Source organism: Chinchilla lanigera, unplaced genomic scaffold (genome assembly GCF_000276665.1).
Source record: "Chinchilla lanigera isolate Chin_1 unplaced genomic scaffold, ChiLan1.0 scaffold00122, whole genome shotgun sequence".
Classification (NCBI taxonomy): Eukaryota; Metazoa; Chordata; class Mammalia; order Rodentia; family Chinchillidae; genus Chinchilla; species Chinchilla lanigera.
The window spans coordinates 2,577,678-2,595,377 of record NW_004955523.1 but is presented as its reverse complement, the minus strand read 5'-3'; the positions used below and the strand labels follow the sequence as shown (position 1 = coordinate 2,595,377).

General features: G+C 49.1%; 1 protein-coding gene across 5 annotated transcripts in view; it reads right to left on the bottom strand.

Moving 5' to 3' along the window:
• Positions 1-17,700, bottom strand: part of Dpf3 (D4, zinc and double PHD fingers, family 3) — a 295,896-nt gene that overhangs the window by 123,553 nt on the left and 154,643 nt on the right. For all 5 annotated transcript variants that reach the window (XR_001231939.1, XR_264640.2, XM_013507168.1 and 2 more), the window contains one exon: positions 6,542-6,669. Coding sequence is in view for 3 of the 5 variants with exons in the window: in XM_013507168.1 (XP_013362622.1) it covers positions 6,542-6,669 (128 nt within the window). In the remaining 2 variants the exon portion in view is untranslated. The remainder of the gene's footprint in view (positions 1-6,541; positions 6,670-17,700) is intronic.

Below are 17,700 nucleotides of genomic sequence, written 5' to 3'. Positions count from 1 at the left end.
TGATGTTGAACATTTTCTCATATATTTATTTGCCGTTTGTATCTCCTTGTCTGAGAAATGTGTGTTCATCTCCACTGCCCATTTTTGGATTGGGTCTTTGAATTTGGAGGGGCTGAAATTTTTTATCCATTTTATAGTTAAATAAACTGAGGCCAAAAACCATTTCAACTGTTCAAGCTCAAACCAAGAAGCCATGACAGAGCAAGGTCAGGCTCACGAGTTCAGCTTCCCATTCATTCCTCCACCCTCAGGACTGAATTCCAAGGTGTAGCATGGCATTCTCTTTATGCAGGGGCCTACGCACCTCGCTCCCTTTAGAAGAGAGGACAGGAGGAGCTGAGGAGTGTACCTCCAGGCTTAAGGGAGGGATAGGAGTTTGTGGCAGAGGACCCAGCCCCTCACTGTGGAAGTGGGAGAAGAGGGAAAGGGCTTGAATCCCACTGGAGTCCATGTCAGGGGCCCCCGTGGTTTCCTTATAAGCTCACCATGTGACCTCAGACAAATCATCATCTCTTCACGCCTCAGGTTCCCCAACTATAGAACAGGAATTCATCCATTCAATCTACAGACATTTCGCTAATGCTGACTACATAACAGGGCCTGTGCTAAGCAAGCTGCAGAATGGCTACAGTCCTGGCTCCAAACAGATCTTACAGATCTATACAGATAAACCTAGTGAAAGGAAAACAGACTCAGGGCTGGGGATTTAGCTCAGAGGCACAGCATCTGCCTGGCAAGCGCAAGGTCATGAGGTCAATTCCTGGTACTGGAAAAAAACACGAAAAAAAAAAAGGAAGACAGACTGAAACAACATATACAACCGTATAATTCCAGCCGCTATCGAAACAGTGACGGCCAGGTTCAAGCAGCTATAAGAAGGTGTTAGGAAGGAATTCTACATAATCGTGGGGTCAAGGAAGGCTTACTTGGGGCTGTGACAAAGGCCAGTGACGTGGAGAAATGGCAAAAGGTAGCCTTGAGAAGAGCACAGATGGGAGAAAGGGCAGAGTGCTAGGCAGAGAGAACAAACTCCCTGAGGCAGGGAGGACCATGGTTTGCCCAGGGAGCAAAAAGTGACAGGGGAGACCAGAGCTCAGTGGCTCAGGGAGACAGCTGAGATGACACCGGAAAGGTGGGCAGGTAGCGTATTACAGGAGGACACCACGATACTTATAGTGACGGTGTGCACACCGTATGAACACCTGATGACACCGCCACTGTCCAAGGGACCGCCTGGACAGGACACCACCTCTGGGCTGTCTTTCAAGTGGGAAGCACAGGAGGGAGTTGCCAGTGATCCTCTGCTCCCGCCTTCCTGCCAAACTATTGTGCCCCAGTCACAGCAGCCGGGATCGGCTGGTCACATGGTCCTTCCAGAGAGCTCAAGGCAGTTCTAGTGAATTCTTCTCTGGTTTCACTGGGGAACCACCAGCCAGCAGCACATAAGGGGTCTCCAGGTCAGCCTTAGCCATTCTACAGAGAAACAATTTGTCTGCTGGACACAACCGCTGGCCCACAGCTAGGAATGTTGACCCAGGTCCAAAGCAAGGCTCTCGGCCCCCTGACCTGCAGGCAGGATACTAGTAAAAGCCAGGCGAGACAATGACAGGTCAAACGCAACGCGGCCTTCAGTAACAAAACATAGTCTGCACATAAGGTATAGTTATTAGGACTATTGCTGCCAACTGTATAGCTACCTTACAGCTTTCTGGATCTTGGAGTCATTTAATCATGGGTCTGAAATGTAAAGGTCATTGCCTCTGGCGTCTCAATCCAATTCTGACCGCACTGTCGCTTTTATGAAAAGGGTATTTATAGCCCCAGGGTGGACCCTGGGTTGGAAGGTGAAAGGCAGGCAAAGGGAGCTGAGCTGGTGCCCGATGTGCCACATGGCCTCACTGCCCAGAAGTGAGCCGACTTCTCTTTTCCCCCCAGCTTTGTCCCTCCTCTTCCCACCGGCTCCCTGGGGATGCCAGAACCTCCAGTCCACACCCCGGCCTCAGATGTGCTGGCGGCTGCCCACATGTCTGCATTTCCTGCAATGTGGCCCTGACCCCAGAAGTTTCCTTATACAACTCGTCACTTGGGAGGAGTCAGGAGGCCCTAACAAACAAAACCCACTCCAAGGCTCAGGAAGCAGCGGGGGGGTCCTGGTCAGGAGTGAAGGACAGGGGTGGTCCAACACAGAGTCAGCTGTTGCCCTGTGACACACCAGCAGGCCCCGCCCAAGGACATAATCTGGAAAATAAACACATTTGAAAATAACTTTTCTCTCTGTGACTCTAAACAGTCTTTACAGTGACAGTCACAGGGAGTTTGCGGCTATGCTACAAAAACTCCTTTTTAAAGACTTCATTATCTCTGCCCAGGACTACTCCAAAAATCCGATGTCCCTCCCTCCACTGTTGGCCCTGTATCTCCTCTCCTCTCCATGCAGAGCCAGAGGGATCTTGTGAAATATAAATTCACGGCCCTAATCAAAATCCTCCAGTTAGCTTCCTTTTTCCTTTTACATGGAACTAAAAAGCACTCCTCTGCCCCGTGAGGCCTAGGCTCCTATCCACCTGGCCGCGTCCATGCTGGGCCCTTCTCTCCCCACCCCGTGCTCCGGCCTTCAGCCTGTCCTCCCCACATGACAAGCTCAGAATGGTCTCAGGCTCTCTGCACCCTGTCCCCCTTCCCAGAAGGCTTCTCCCCAGGATGCTCTCCGTGCCGGCTCGTCTCTTCCCATTGGACCAAGGCTGAACCCGTTCTCTCCCTCAGGACACTCTAGAACCTGTCCCCCGTCTTATCCTGAATCCTCAGGCTGCTTGTTCTTCTTGTGGCATCTGGCTGCTTGGCATTTGCCCAGAAGTGCAATTATTTTATTTATTTATTAAATAAACACATTTTAAAATAACTTTTCTCTCTGTGACTCTGAACAGTCTTTACAGTGACAGTAACAGGGGGTTTGTGGCTATGTTTTTAAAAATTCCTTTTTAAAGACTTCATTATCTCTGGCCAGGACTACTCCAAAAATCCGATGTCGCTCCCTCCACTGTTGGCCCTGAAACTGCCTCAGGACTCTCTGTAGCCTGTCCCTGGGCAAGGAGACAGATCTCTCTTGGTCCCTCTGTCCTCAACACCCAACACACTGCCTGTTGGGAGGAGTTTCTCTTTAAACTTGATCAAATGAGTAAATGAAAAAGAAAAAAAATGTATACCCCATGTACTACATATTTAAGCGTGTAAAGCTAATAAAAATACATCAACTTATTCGGCTTGCGGTCCTGTTTCAGCTTCTGGCATGGTCGATGGCAGCTCTGCTCTGCACATGGGAGCCCCTCGGCCTCAGTCAGGGCTGAGGATGACCGTGACACCGTGCTGAGCCGGTGATGGCACGTGCTGGCTGAGCACCCCCTGTACCTACATGTTGCCAGATACCAAGGCCCCTGGGCAATGTTTTCGTCTCACTCGTTGGTTGTGTCAAAATACACTAACTAAGCAAAACATACCCTCAGGTGTTACACAGTGATGACAAACCCGACCTTCCCCACCTTGAACATCTGAAACTCCAACTATCTGGGGAAAGGTGAAAGTGATATATGACCCCAAAACAGAGAGAGAGAGAGAGAAGCAATATGACTCCTGCAGAAAGAGACCCCGCTGGCTAAGGGGGGACCACGCAAGGCTCTGTGAGGAAGCTGCCTTGAGGCTGAGCCTGTGAGCTGAGTGGAATTTGTGCACGTGGAGATAGAAGGAAAGGCCGCCAGATAAAGGGCCCAGCACGACCAAAGCATATGAAGAACTGAGGGGGGAAAGGAGTCACGGGAAAACTAGCTGAGAGGCCTGAACATGGCCGAGGAGCAGAGAGAGGAGGCCCGGGAAGGTCATGTTCACTGTTCTGGCTTATTTAGTGGGAAGCAAAAGGCTTTTAGCAAAGACGTGACACAAGCAGAGCTGTGCTGCAGGACAAAAAATACAGCTAGCGATGTAGGGCATGTGGGAGAGGAACAGGCTGGGGCCAGGCCCGCTCTTCAGAACCTGCTCGCTCCTGTATGTACTTCACATACATTTCCTGTCCCTACTAAGTGTCACACACTGTCTGAGTCCTTGAGACAGCAGTGAGCCAACAGATAAAAGCTCCTGGCCTTGGGAAGTTTAGATTCAACTGGAAGAAGACAGACGCTAAATAATAACACAATAAATGAACAAATTTCACAGGACAGGAGATGGTGATGAAAGGAAGACAGGGAAGGAGTGAGAAGTGCCAGGGCGGGGCAGGCACAGAATGTCGTGCTGCACACCGAGGTCAGGGCGCACCTCCCAGAGAAGGGGGACGAGAGCAAAGCGGTCCAGCAGGAGAGGGCAGAGCCCTGGCAGGCTAAGGGCCAGAGCAAAAGCTCAAGGGTAAGGACGTGCCTCGTGGGTGCTGGAGCAGCAAAGGAAGGTCTGGAACGGGTGAGTGCCCGGAACGGAAGGAGGCAGGCACAGAGGAAGGCGCCCCATCGGAGAGGGGTTCAGGGGCCTTGCTTCCAGGGCAGACAACAGTGACCACGGCAGGGTTTTGAATACAAGAATGATAGGAGTCAGCCTTTAAAAAGCTCCCTCCCCAGGGGCCCATCCAGACAATGGAATTTCATTCCACACTAAAAAGAAACAGGCTACCAAGCCATGTAATGACACAAAGGAGTTCTCCGTGCATATTGCTAAGCGAAAGGAGCCAGTCTGAAAAGGCTGTGAGACCCCACCTGGATGACGCTTGGAAAGGCAGAACCACACAGCCTGATACTGTTAGGTACTGGGAGGGAGGGACGTACAGCAGAGCACAGGGGATGTTTAAGGCAGTGAAACTATTTTGCATAATCCCGTAATGGTGGCTACATGTCATCATACATTTCTCCAGACTCATGGGCTGTCCAGCACCAAGAGTGAACCCTAACGTAAACCACGCTTTTGGGGAGACTGATGCATCAGTGCAGGTTTATTGCTTCTAACAAACATGGCAGTTGATGTTGATAATAGGGGGCTATGCATGTATAGGGCCATAAGGCATATGGGAAATCTCTGTACCCACCTCTCAATTTTGCTATGAATCTAAAATTCTTGTTTTAACATAGTTTTTTTTTTTTGGTTTTTTTTTTTTGGTTTTTCTCCGGTACTGGGAACCGAACTCACGACCTTGCGCTTGCCAGGCAGGCGCTTTGCTGCTGAGCTAAATCCCCAGCCCCTAAAATTCTTGTTTTAAAAAAAATCATTTTTTAAAGACTTCCTCTGAGGCAGGAGCAGGGAGACCATTGAGAAGGTACCCACAGTACTTGGGGAAGAGATGACGGTGGCTTGGACCACCAGTAGCAGTGGATCTGAGGGACAGGACCTGTGCTCTGGATTTATGTTGAAGGCGACAGGATTCCTAGTGCGTGGGATATTAGATGTGAGAGACAGCAGTCAGAAACGACTGCAAGGTCTGTTAGACAAATAAAGCTTAGAGTTCAAGAAGAGCTCCACGAGGACTAGAACTCATGCGAAGTAGAAGAGGGAAAAAATATGTAAGTCAAGCGGTGGTAAAGACTTGACCATTCATCTCAGCACAGGAATGGTGGAGGAGGAGGCCAGCTCTGCTGATCCATTCGAGGAATGTACTGAGCACCTTCTCTGTGCTGCTTTTGAGCAAGGGGCTGAGAATGCAGTGCTGAGCTTTACAGCCCGCTCCTGACTTGAAGGAACTTGCAGCTTGGTGATCCTTCCTAGGCAAATCAAAAATGTAGCTTTTATTTTTAATTTAATCATTATTTTAATAAATCAATGGATTAATTAAATATTAAATGGAATATAAAACTAATGTCCAATGTATATAATAAAATATAAAATTTAGAGTGCAATATAATTTAATATGAATGTAATTCGGTTCTATTTAATTATTAATACCATTATTTTATAATAGCATTAAGTGATATTATTGTAATATTCTCTGCCCACCATTGTGTTTGATAATAGGGGTTCAAGACCAGCGAGAAGTAAGAAATGGGAGGAGCACACCGCAGCAAGCCTGTGTCTCGGAGCTGAAGCGGCGGCGTGAACAGAGAGTAGCAGGCACATGGGACGGAAGCCACCGTCCCTGCCTGGGAAGGACTCGGCTGGCCTTGAGGAGGAGCAAGGAGCGCTGGGAAAGCCAGAGACGTGCGGTGAGCGGGAGCAGAGGCTGGCGGGTAGGGAAGGGAGAAGGCAAGGACTCACATAGCAAAGCACTGAGCTTGGAGGATGGACTGTGCGTCCCACAGGGGCGAGGACTCAGTCCATTTTATTCACCATCACGTACCCAGGACCTAGCACACAGTACCTAGCTCTCATCAGGCTCAGCAAACATTTTGAATGGAGAAATAGGAGAATCTAGGAGAAGAATAGATTTAGGAGTACAGTGACTTCTGTATTAAACTGGAAAAGAATCTGTGAGCTTCCTGGTACTGGTGCTAGGAGGCCAGCTGGGACCCAGCCCCAGCCTCTGGAACAACAGCCAGAGCTGGCGGCCGCTTTGCGGTGTCCCCAGCAGGCGCGGGACTACCTGGATCTCCTGGAGGCTCTCCTCTTCTCTGGTGTCCACTTTCTTCTCTACGCCCTCACCGCGCAGCAAGGCTTCCAGTGTGGTGCTTTCCGAGGTGAACCCGTCCTTCTTCAGGGGCAGCTCCACTTCTGGAAACAACACAGAAAGGCATGTCAGGCCGCCAGAAGCAGGTGGGATGGAAGAATGGTCCTCGTGGACAGGCAGGGCCCACAGCTCCTGGGCAAGACTCCAAACAGCCTGGGGTAACAGGAATGCAGGAGCTGGGGGAAGATTTCCATCTTCTTTTCATAATCCCACAGATAGATCCCAACCTAGAGAAAGCTGAGGAAGGGCAGCAGGGGCCCAGTGGGACACGAGCAGACCGCCTGAGCCTCTGGCCACAGGACTTTGGGCAAAGTGCTCAAGGGGCCTGAAGCGTCTCCACATACAAAGAGGGATAACTGCCCAAGGCCACAGTTGTTTGGTGGGGCAGGAAAGTGCTCATTTGTATGAAAGTTTGGAAGACTCCCAGGCAGTATACCCACACTGGCCTCCACTGCTATGTCTTCTCCCTCTGTCTCAGCTCTTATCCGGCAACTTCATGACCTCCCCTTGGCCATGCTGGCTGCGCAGCTCTGCTGTGCTCCAGGGAAAGCTATTTCAGGTAAGAACAGAGACTGTTCTTATGGACTCACAGGAGAAGTGGAGCTCTTCAAAGCCAAGGGGAAAGAAGGAGCAAGGGCAGACGTGCAAGAGGCCCCAGAGCAGCGAGCGAAGGCTGCAGTACCCACACAGGAACAAGGGAAGCTGGAACTGCAGGGCACTTTTCCTGAAGGCACTGGGATCTGATCAGCTACCTGAAACTTTAAGTTACTGAGCGCTATACCTCTGATATGGAATGACCCTAAAGGTCCATGTATTAAAAGCCTGGGCAGAGTGTGGCCCTGTTGGGAGTTGGCAGAAACTTCAGGAGATAAGGCTGAGATTCTCAGGAGATGAGGGAGATTCTCAGGTCATTGGGAACGTGCCCTTGAAAGGAACGGTGCAGCCTCCATGTCATCCACTTCCTCTCCTTTGCTTGCTAGCCATGAGGTGAGCACTTTGCTGTGGAATGCAGTCTGCACCACTGCCGTTCAGCATCCCCACCAGAGCCCCAAACAAAGAGTCTGCCTGCTCCAGGGCTGGAACCGCTAAAACCGCGAGCCAAATTAACTCATTATAATTGTCTCAAGAATACCATTATAGTGATAGCGGACTAACACACTTGGCCAGCTGGGTAAAAACGGCAATCAGGTTCACCTCTGCTTCTGAGAGAGACCAGAGAGAGTAGCTAAATCCCTCCCTCGAGGTGTCCACCAAACTCCAAACCTGCCAGAGGCCTTTTAAAAAATAAGGACAGAAACCTAAGGTACGATGATCATATTTTTATTTACTACAAAGTTTCCCTCCAACCTTTTGTTTGATCCTGGACCTCATACACATACATATGCACACACACACGTGTGCTTACTTAGATGTGTGGTTCCTAACACCCTCTCAGGTAAGATGGATGCAAGACCAGGAAGCAGTGCCACCCCAGAAAACAGCCAGTGGAAACAAATAGCTTGCTGGTGTGGGGAATTGGAAGTTTAGGATAGAGACTATATACAGACATGTGGATAAGATAAAAAGAACCAGCAGGAGAAGGTGAAACACACTAAGGGAGCCATTTCTACCGCCATTCCTACAGAGATAGCGGCAGAGTCCTTGCAAGAATCTGGAGAAAGCACCACAGCAGACCCCTAGCTGAGGCCTGCAGCACAGGAGCCCAGAGGCCAGGGAGCCAAAAGAACCAACATATCACCAAGCACTCTCTTTCTACCCTTCACCTTCCTGCTGCACTACCTACCACTGGCCAACCTCAACCGGAAGCCAGAGGGCAGGCAGACCAGCAGATGCAACCCACCACAGTCACGTTCCTGGGGCACAGAGCATTGTAAAGGGCAATGAGTGAAGATAGAAGAGCAAATAGAAAATCAGCAGCATCTAGCCTTGCTCCATTGGGCTTTCTTCTGTCTCCAACAGAACTCTACCCACTCCTTCCGTCTCTTCCACCTGAGACGGTACAGGCTCGCTGTGAGGATCTCTGGATATCCCCCCAAAACTGACAAAATGCACCCAATAAAGAAGGCGGGAAGGAGAAACAGTATAAAGTCTCTCGATAGACAGGTCTTTAGGATTTTTCTTATCGAAAAAGGAGAACAGAGGAGCCGCTTCCCTCAAGCAGCACTACCACTAACTCTGCCATCTCTCCAACATACCCATCCGTCCATTCATTCCACAAATGCGCACTGCGCACCCACCATGTGGCAACTGCCGTGCTGGGACTGGGGACCAAGAAGTGACCAAATAAAGACAGACCCCGCCTTTGGGTAGCATGCAGTCTACAGAGATAAATATAAAAGGCTAAACACAAAATAAAGGTGCAGTTACACACTGTCTTACGTGCTATGGAGGGAAACAGAGTGAACGTGAAAAGAAAAAAGGGGGTGCTACTTTAGATCAAGGAGTCAGGAGAGGCCCGCATGACAAAGTTACACTTAAGCTGGGTGTCAGAAAATTGTCAACTGTTTTAATGAGTTTGGAGCACGCAGCTGCACAGCTTGCTCTGGTGACATATTACTGCCTCTCCCAAGTTAAAAAGTCTTCTAAATGTCTAATATCAGACAATTAAAGTGTGTTTCCTCATGTCCTGTCCTCAGTCAAAAGAGAACAGCTGGTCACCATCCTTCAAACTTATAATAATCATATATATATTTGAAGTTCATACTTTAATATCCCTCTGAGCTTTCCCAAACAACCCTGTTGCCAGAATTGCATGGTGTTTTAGAGCTGGAAAAAAATACTTCAGAGCTGGAAAGAACCCTATGGATCATTGAATTCAATCATCTCATTTTATAATTGAGTCACCCTAGGCTCAGAGAAGTTAAGTAACTCCACCAAAAGCCACACAGCAGGATAAAAATGTGGACAAATGACCTTTCAAGATGCCACTGGGGGCCAGGCGTGGTGGCACACGCCTGTAATCCCAGCACTCGGGAGGCTGAGGCAGGAGTATTGTTACAAGTTTGAGGCCATCCTGGTCTACAAAGTGAGCTCAAGGCCAGCCTGAACTACATAGCGAGACCCTGTCTTAAAAAAAAAGACAAATAAAAGAAAAAAAAAGATGTCACTGGGATCATCACAAGAGCCCCATTCGTTGTAATCTCATTAGTAGTTGACAATCCAAGGTTGAGCCCAACCCTTCTTTGGTGCACCTGTAAACATGCAGAGGACTTGGCACATGGGACAGATGTATACATGCAGAGGCTTGGCTGTCCTTAAATCAGGATAGCTGTTATTGCTATGTGTCACTTAATCCTCAACCATACCCAAGAGCACCCATGGGCACATGAGCACAGTGCAGTTTAGGGAGATTTAGAACTTGCTTACTATCACACAGTTGGTAAGGAGCAAAGTCCAGTCACCCTACAGAACTCAACTATCTGAGGACTGTAAGGACTGTAAGGCTGTCAGGACTTTCTACCTCTCTTTAGACCTTCCCTTTCTCCAAACCTTCTTCTGTGTGTTCCTGTGCATTGCTAGACTCTCTCCATAGCTTTCACATTTCAGGATAAAAGGCAGATCTCTGCTGAATGGAGGGCTCCATGCTGTCTGAGCACCTTCCTGTGGTGCTCAGCCTCCCACATGTTATGAAACCCATGCACAACTTTCCACCAGCTGTGAACTTCCTCCTCCTCCTCCTCCTCCTGCTTTGTTTTTTTCCCGCTAAATATGCCTCCATCCTGCTCTCCCAAAATTCAATCTACTCTCTTGATGATCTTTAACCAGACTACCAGGTAGACACAGTGAGAGAATCAAAAGTGAAAACAGAACCAAATTAGAAAACTACAAAAGACTACCCCCCGCCCCCGGGGCAAAGAGCTCAAACAGATCTCCAGTGGCACCGAGAGTCCAATCTTTTCACCAGGAAGGCAAAATACAGAAAGAGGCTTTCTCAGGATCACTTCGTGGCCTCATGCTCTCCTAATCACCAATATTTAGTTTGGCTCATATAAGTTCTGCTTTCAGATATTCTTGGAGTCATCACTAGCCTTGCCATTTAGCAGTAGTAGACCACAGGCTTGTTACTTAACCTAAATCGCTAACATTTCATGTGTCAAATGGAGGTGATCATAGTATCTGTTTCGTGGTGTTGGAGTGAGAATCAAACAAGGTAATGCACTATATTAAGAATCTCCTAAAGGGCTCAAAACAACTAGAGTGAGATTTATCAATTTTTATTTGTTCTATTTTACTATGTTCTATTAAAAACTTATATTTCACATTAGATCATATATTTCAAGAACCTGGGACATTGTAAGAGCAATACAAATGCCGAATCAAGTTTGAATCTGTGGGGAAACACTCACTGCTTCAAAGCTCAGGGGCATCGAAGGGCACCTGAAAACATGATCCTGCTTGTCTAGTGCAGGCGCGCAGTGGGACACAGTTATGTGACCACGACTTAGCACAGGTAAACACACATGCGCTGGTTGCAGCACTATGTAAGAATGTAAGCATGAGATGACAACCTGTGTAAGAATTATACAATAAAGACACAGGTGGCTCTCTTGCTCTCTCATTCTGGCACTCTGCTCTGCTTCAGGCTGCCTAATGTTATTGCTGAGGTCTTGCACACATGTATTCTTTAACCTTGGGACTTCACCCACAAAAATCCCCCTTGCCCCTCCCCTGTGGGCTGACAACTGGTATAGTCGGCAGGATACTGAGGCGAGTGGTCCCATGGAGCCTGTGGAAACAGCGCCCAAAGGCAAGGGAGAGCCATGGAGAATGGCAGCTAAAGGATCCCAGCCTTGCCATGGCTACCTGTAGCTACCTTCTTGGCAGCTTAGAAGGCCTCAGACTAGGAATTGTCCGTTTGGAATCTGGGGATGTCTTGCAAGCCTTGGAAGCAATAGACAGACAAATTCCTTCCCCTCACTGTGAAATAGCAGGGCGGGTAGCTTGGCCGTTTTTCACTCTTGTCTGCTGTGTAAATCAAAAGGTGGATGGCTTTGTCTGGCAAAACAACCAGCTGCAGCAGATAGAGAAGGACCTTGAACAACAGCTGGCTGCTGTGAAGCTCAGGTTGTGAGGCGTGGGAAGCACTGCCTCTTTCAGAAATGTCTCCAGAAGCATGAGTCCTCAGGTCCAAGAAAACCTCCAGGAAAATCCCCTGGTTTTGCATGCTAGGCCAGCTATTCATCAGGAAGTAGAGGTAGAGGAACCCCTAGCCCAGGGAGGAGGACTGGAAGGGCCACCTACCTCTCCCCAGCACACAATGTACACGACCTATTCAGCCATGGAGCTGCAGAAGCTGACAAAACAATTAAAGCAGAAGGTGGGTGAAACAGTGCCTGCACGGTTGCTATGGCTGTGGGACAACAGCGCTGATAACATGCAGTTAAGCTCACAGGAGGTGTCCCAAAGAGCCAGCATAGCCAGCACCCACTCTACGAGACAGGTTCAGCAAAATGTGCAGAGGATGGCCCCAGAAGGAGAAAATCAGACTGCGATGAATGAGTTGATGGTGGTGGCTTGCCTAGTTTGGGAGAACCCAGGTGACCTGCCGGAGCAAGTCACCATCTAAACTTGATAACCGTGCTATGTAAAATGGGCATGCGGCAGAGGACGTTCGCGCTGCAGTGCCACAGCCCAGATGCGGAACTGCTGATGGAAAGCACAAAGGACGTAATCCTGGTGAGCCAGCCAGCGGACACATTAGGGTCAGTGACAGCCCTTCCAGCCTCCTTTACAGATCACCCAGCCCATGATGCTGTTGACGCCTTGGCCAGGCTGGGAGATATGCATTGAAGTGCCACGGTAAGGCAAGATCTGTAAAATCTGTACCGGCAAAGGAGAAAAAAAAGGGGTCCCTGGGTGAGCGGGGCCACCCTGCAAGGACAGGCTGTGGGGCCACTGAAGGTCACTTGGCACCAGATCTGGATGGACCTGCCGACTGCCAGCTGAGCTGCAGATAAGTTGGACAGGCGTCCTCTAGATGTGTTGCTGACTCTGCGGACGCAGTTACACCCTCAACAGCAATACCTGCTGATGAGCCAGGGCCAGAAGGCCAAAGCAGCCCCACTGAAGCAGGAAGAAGTGACACTGGCCTCCTTTTACCTGGTTTAGGACGCAGGCTGAGGTAGCTGGGTCTTGGGAGTCCCAGGATACTGGAGGCCACATGTGGAATTGACTATTTACTGGTCCCCAAAGAACGTGCAACGTGCACCAGTGTTAGTGGATACCCAAGCCAAATCCGTACTCGTATGTGGCAACCCAGACCATTTTACAGGACATACTACACGCACAGAAGGGTTTGGAGGTGACTACATCACAGTCCAGAAGGCCCAGCTGGCTTTGGGTATTGGGTACTTTCCTCTACGCCTGTCTGATGTTTCTGCTTCTCCAGTCACTCAGTACTTGCTGGGGATGGACATACTAACTGGTGCTTGGCTGACACCACACAGGGAGAAGTCCAGTTGCAAAGTCACGTGGTAAAAACCATAGTCCGGGCCATCCACATCACACACCACGGACTCTTCCACAGGCCACATGCGTTGTGTGCATAAAGCAGTACCGGGTACCAGGAGGCCGTGAGGCGATGGGACAGACCGTCTTGAAATTGGGAAAAGTAGGGGTGATGCTCCCTGCACAGAGCCCTTCAGTACGGCCCATGCAGAAGCCAGACGGGTCACGGCGAATGACTATAGTCTCACCCTGATGCTGGCAGTCAGGACCAATTTACCTTCACCCAGGAGGGCAGGCAATGGACCTAGCCCAGCTTTGTGTCATGGCCTGGTGGCCCAGGACTTAGCTACCTGAGCCAAGCCACACTCCGTGTCACTGTTTTGTTTTGATATTACGTTAACCTCTGATTGCCTTGCAGATTTGAAAGCTGCTGTGCACAGTGTGAAGGAAGTTTGCTGACATGGGCGTGGGCCATGGACAAAGACAAGGTCCAGGGAACAGACTTGTCTGTCAAACTCATGGGTGTTACATGGTTGGGTAAGACCAGACCCACGACAGTAGGCCAATTATACGCATATGTAGTCTTGCTAATTTTTGGCAGATGTACTGCACCTAGCTAGCCTGCTGTACCCTTTACGCCAGATGACCAAAAGGGGCACAACCTGGGGCTGCACAGATGCAGTGGGAATTGCTTGCTGGACAGACACAGTGAAAGCTGCTTTTCAGGACTCAAAGAGGGCTGTTGCATAGGTGCAAGCTGTGAGTCATCGACCCTAACCTGCCATTCATCCTAACCGTCAGTGGATGACAATGGATTTGTCTGGGACCTATGACAAAAACCAGGGCAAGCCAATGCACCCTTTTGGGTTTTGGTCACAGTTGTGGAAGGGAGCTGGGAGCTGGCATTCCCAGACTGAGAAACAGCAGTGCTGTACGCTGCTCCGCTTGCCTGTGAGGAACCCCAGGACAGATGGAGGGCTGCGCATGGACGTGGACAGCCCGACCCAGGAGTGGAGCGGAGCAGGCCCCACTCTCACACGCTGGGGAGCCTGCCTCCAACAGCGGCCTCTTTCTCAGCAAGCCTGTTGGCAGCCGAACTGGCAACGGTTTTGGGACCCGTGATGTACATGGCCCAGGAACTCATCCAGGGGCCTTGACCCCTCGTCCCTATTCAAAAGGGAAAGAGGGACCTCTGGTTGATGCCGAATATACCGGTGGGTCTAGCTGTGACCTAATCCAGCAATGGGCAGCCGTCTCTGTCCAGCCCAGTATAGAAATACTCTGGTTTGAAATGGGAACAGGCAGGTCAAGCTAATGGGCAGCGTTGCGGGAAATGTGATTGCTCGTGATTCATGAAGAAGGGCGCCCACATGTGTGCACGGACAGTTGGGTCATCTTGAGTGGGGCTGACACTCTCCAGCTGGGGCAGCCCAGGAGCGACAAACAGGCCACCATCTTGTGAGGTGCCGACCTACAGCAAGATGTATGGGAGTGTGGCCATAAAGTGTGACTGTGTATCATGGTTCAGGACAGAAGTTCCTCCTCTCGCTGGGAAATGACTTAGCAGATGCCTTGACCAGGCATTGCAATGGTTGACTGCTAGGAATAGCGTCTGACCAAAAATATCGACTGCTGCATATGGGATGCCACTAGGAATAGCATCTGTCCAGGGGTAAGGACCATAAACTTAGCCCTCCAGGTTGAAGCCCTTGCTGTACATATGGCCCAGGCCTTGAATGTTACGTGCCAGGCTTTGATGTTGCTTATGGGTGAAACTGTTCAAATGAAGACAGTGTTTTTGCAAAACCACATGGTTCTTGATTTGTTAACTACAGGTGTTTGTGCCCTGTTACATAGAGAATGTTACATTTATACGCCCCCCAACATCTGAGGAGTGGGATGTGGAGAATCACTCAGACGGCTTCAAAGCTCAGGGATCTAAGGACACCTAAGGACGTAACCCTGCTTGTCTAGTGCAGGCACACAGTGGGATACAGTTATGTGACCACGACTTAGCACAGGTAAACATGCACGCGCTGGTGACAGAACTGTGTAAGAATGTAAACATGAAATAACAGCCTGTATAAGAATTATACAATAAAGATGCCGGCAGCTCTCACTCTGGCTCTTTGCTCTGCTCCACGCTGCCTGCTGTTGTTGCTGAGCTCTCGCACACATGTGTTCTTTAGCCTTGGGACCTCACACATGAAAATATCCCTTGGGCCCCATGAGCAGGCCGACAGAATCATCCTGATTTTAATTATACAGCTACACTGTCCAATAAAAATGTAATGCATGCCGTTTATATCATCTTAAACTTTCTAATAGCCACACCTTAAAAAGTAAAGAGAGGCAGGTGCAGTCAATGTTAATAATATATTTTCTTTAACCCAGTATTTCCAAAACATTGCCGGGGCAACATGAAGTCCGTATCTAAAATCTGATGTCACATTTCACCTTTTTATTCACATTAAGACTTCCACGTCCTGGGGCTGGGGATTTAGCTCAGCGGCAAAGCGCCTGCCTGGCAAGCGCAAGGTCGTGAGTTCGGTTCCTGGTACCGGAGAAAAACCAAAAAAAAAAAAAAAAAAAAAAAAAAAAAAAAAAAAAAAAAGACTTCCACGTCGGGTATGTATTTTCCTCTACATCACCCTGCCACGCTTCACACATTCTCCAGCCACACATGCCTGGCGCCTGTCAAATGAGACAGTGCATGTTTGTAGCATAAAAAAAAAAAAATGCTTACTATGATTTTGCTTTCCAAAAGTGGAAGGAACTTAAATATGGTTTTTAATGTTGCCTACTTAATACCTGGCTGAGTGCTCTTCCGTGAGCAACATTCTAGCTGACCACGGGTGAAACCTGTTAGAAAAGTACTATGGGTAAGACTTGAAAGGTCAGAATGAAAGGGTACCCACCCCTCCCTCACCCACCAGAGGGTGCATTCTTTGCCTCCCAACCGCACAAGGTTCCAGAGTGAAGAGAGAAAGAGATACTAGGTCCAAGCTCTTGCACAATATACAACCTAGACCTGCTCCTCTTGAGCCCTTGGGGATTTCATTGATTCAATTTTATTCTAATATGGTGCATCTGGATATAGATCTTAATAGGATTTAGTAATTCCTTGAAAGTACGCTCATTTTGCACCTTACACAAATTTGGAGACCACATATCTTGACAAGAGCCATCAGACATCTAACATTAAAAGAAAATGGCCCAAAACACACACACACACATAACTCATCTTTAAATTAGCCTGATTTTATACACATGGATATAAACCCACGGATCGTTACACTCTCTCCAGAGCAGCAGCAGCTGTCACCCAAGCCAGCCGCCTCCCTGGGCCCCCGTGAGCAGCTCTGCCTCCACTTCTAATTGGGAACAGAGATACTCCTTGGGTGACTTCCAAGCACGATCCATCACACCAGAGACAGCTTCTGTGCAAACCGAAGCAAATCGGTTTCCAAATAAGAAAAAAACCTCTTAGACAAACAAGGATTGAAGCATAGAGAGTCTTTTTTAAAAAAAAAAAAAGGAAAGAAAGAAAAGGCACAAATAGAAGCAAAGCAAAATAAATAAATAAAAGACGGTGAAGAGCAATGGCTTCTCCCCAGGCTCCAGACAGGACAGTCCTCCTCTCCGGAGCAGATCAAAGCCACGCGCTTCTGACACAGGTGGCCCAAGCCTGCCACCCAATGCACTGAAAGAAAAGCTTCCACTGGGCTGCCGGAGCCACTGAGCTCATTAACAGGATGCTGGCGAGATGAGTCTGAAAGTGCAACATGGGAGCCCAGTGAGTAATTAAATCCCAGGTCATTTAAAAATGCAAACGTCATGGATGTCACAGGCTCACCGAGCCTCTGACTCCTTCTCCCTCGTTATGAGGATCCAGACAGAGGACTGGGAGCCTGCAGTCGTATATGGATTATAATAAAACGTGCCGTATAAAAAACAGATCAAGACTGTTCTTCTTTGGGGACATATACATAGAGAGGAGCTGTCCGTTAGCTGTCGAGTTTGCAGAAGATACCATCTTTCGGGAGGCTGGGCCCTGCCAACAGACAGCGTGCCCCGAGGGAAACTGTGGTGACACAGCCCGACAAGGCGCATCCATCCGTCCATCCATCACGCAGGGCCTGGAGATAGAGCTGTGGCGAGAAAGGGAGGGAGCCACCCCGCAGACAATGGCCCAGAACCCTCCTGATCCAGCGTGAGCACTCCAATTTTTTTAAACCCTGCCTCTAGTTTTTCTTTAAAAGCACAAACATGCAGTTTTCTCTTCTGGGTGCTTATTATTTTCAGTAGTTAAGCTCATCGTATGTCCTTGGATTTATACATCAACTTACACCAGGAGCAAGGAGCTTAAGCATCACGGTTTCATTTATCCCCTTCAGACTCTGGGAGGGAGAAGGGAGGGGGCGTTTTCATGTCTTACCTCACAGGGGAAGAGATGCAGGGACCAGAGTCCTGGTCTCCGGGGCTGGTGACAGGCCCAGGAGTCAGTCTGTTCGTTCCCTAGGGGAGCCACTTTCTTGGTTGCATTTGACTCCCTGTTTTGTGACTTACAAAGCTCAGAAAAGATGAGGTTCACATGGAGGACCCAGGCTGTATCCACAGGCCCTTGC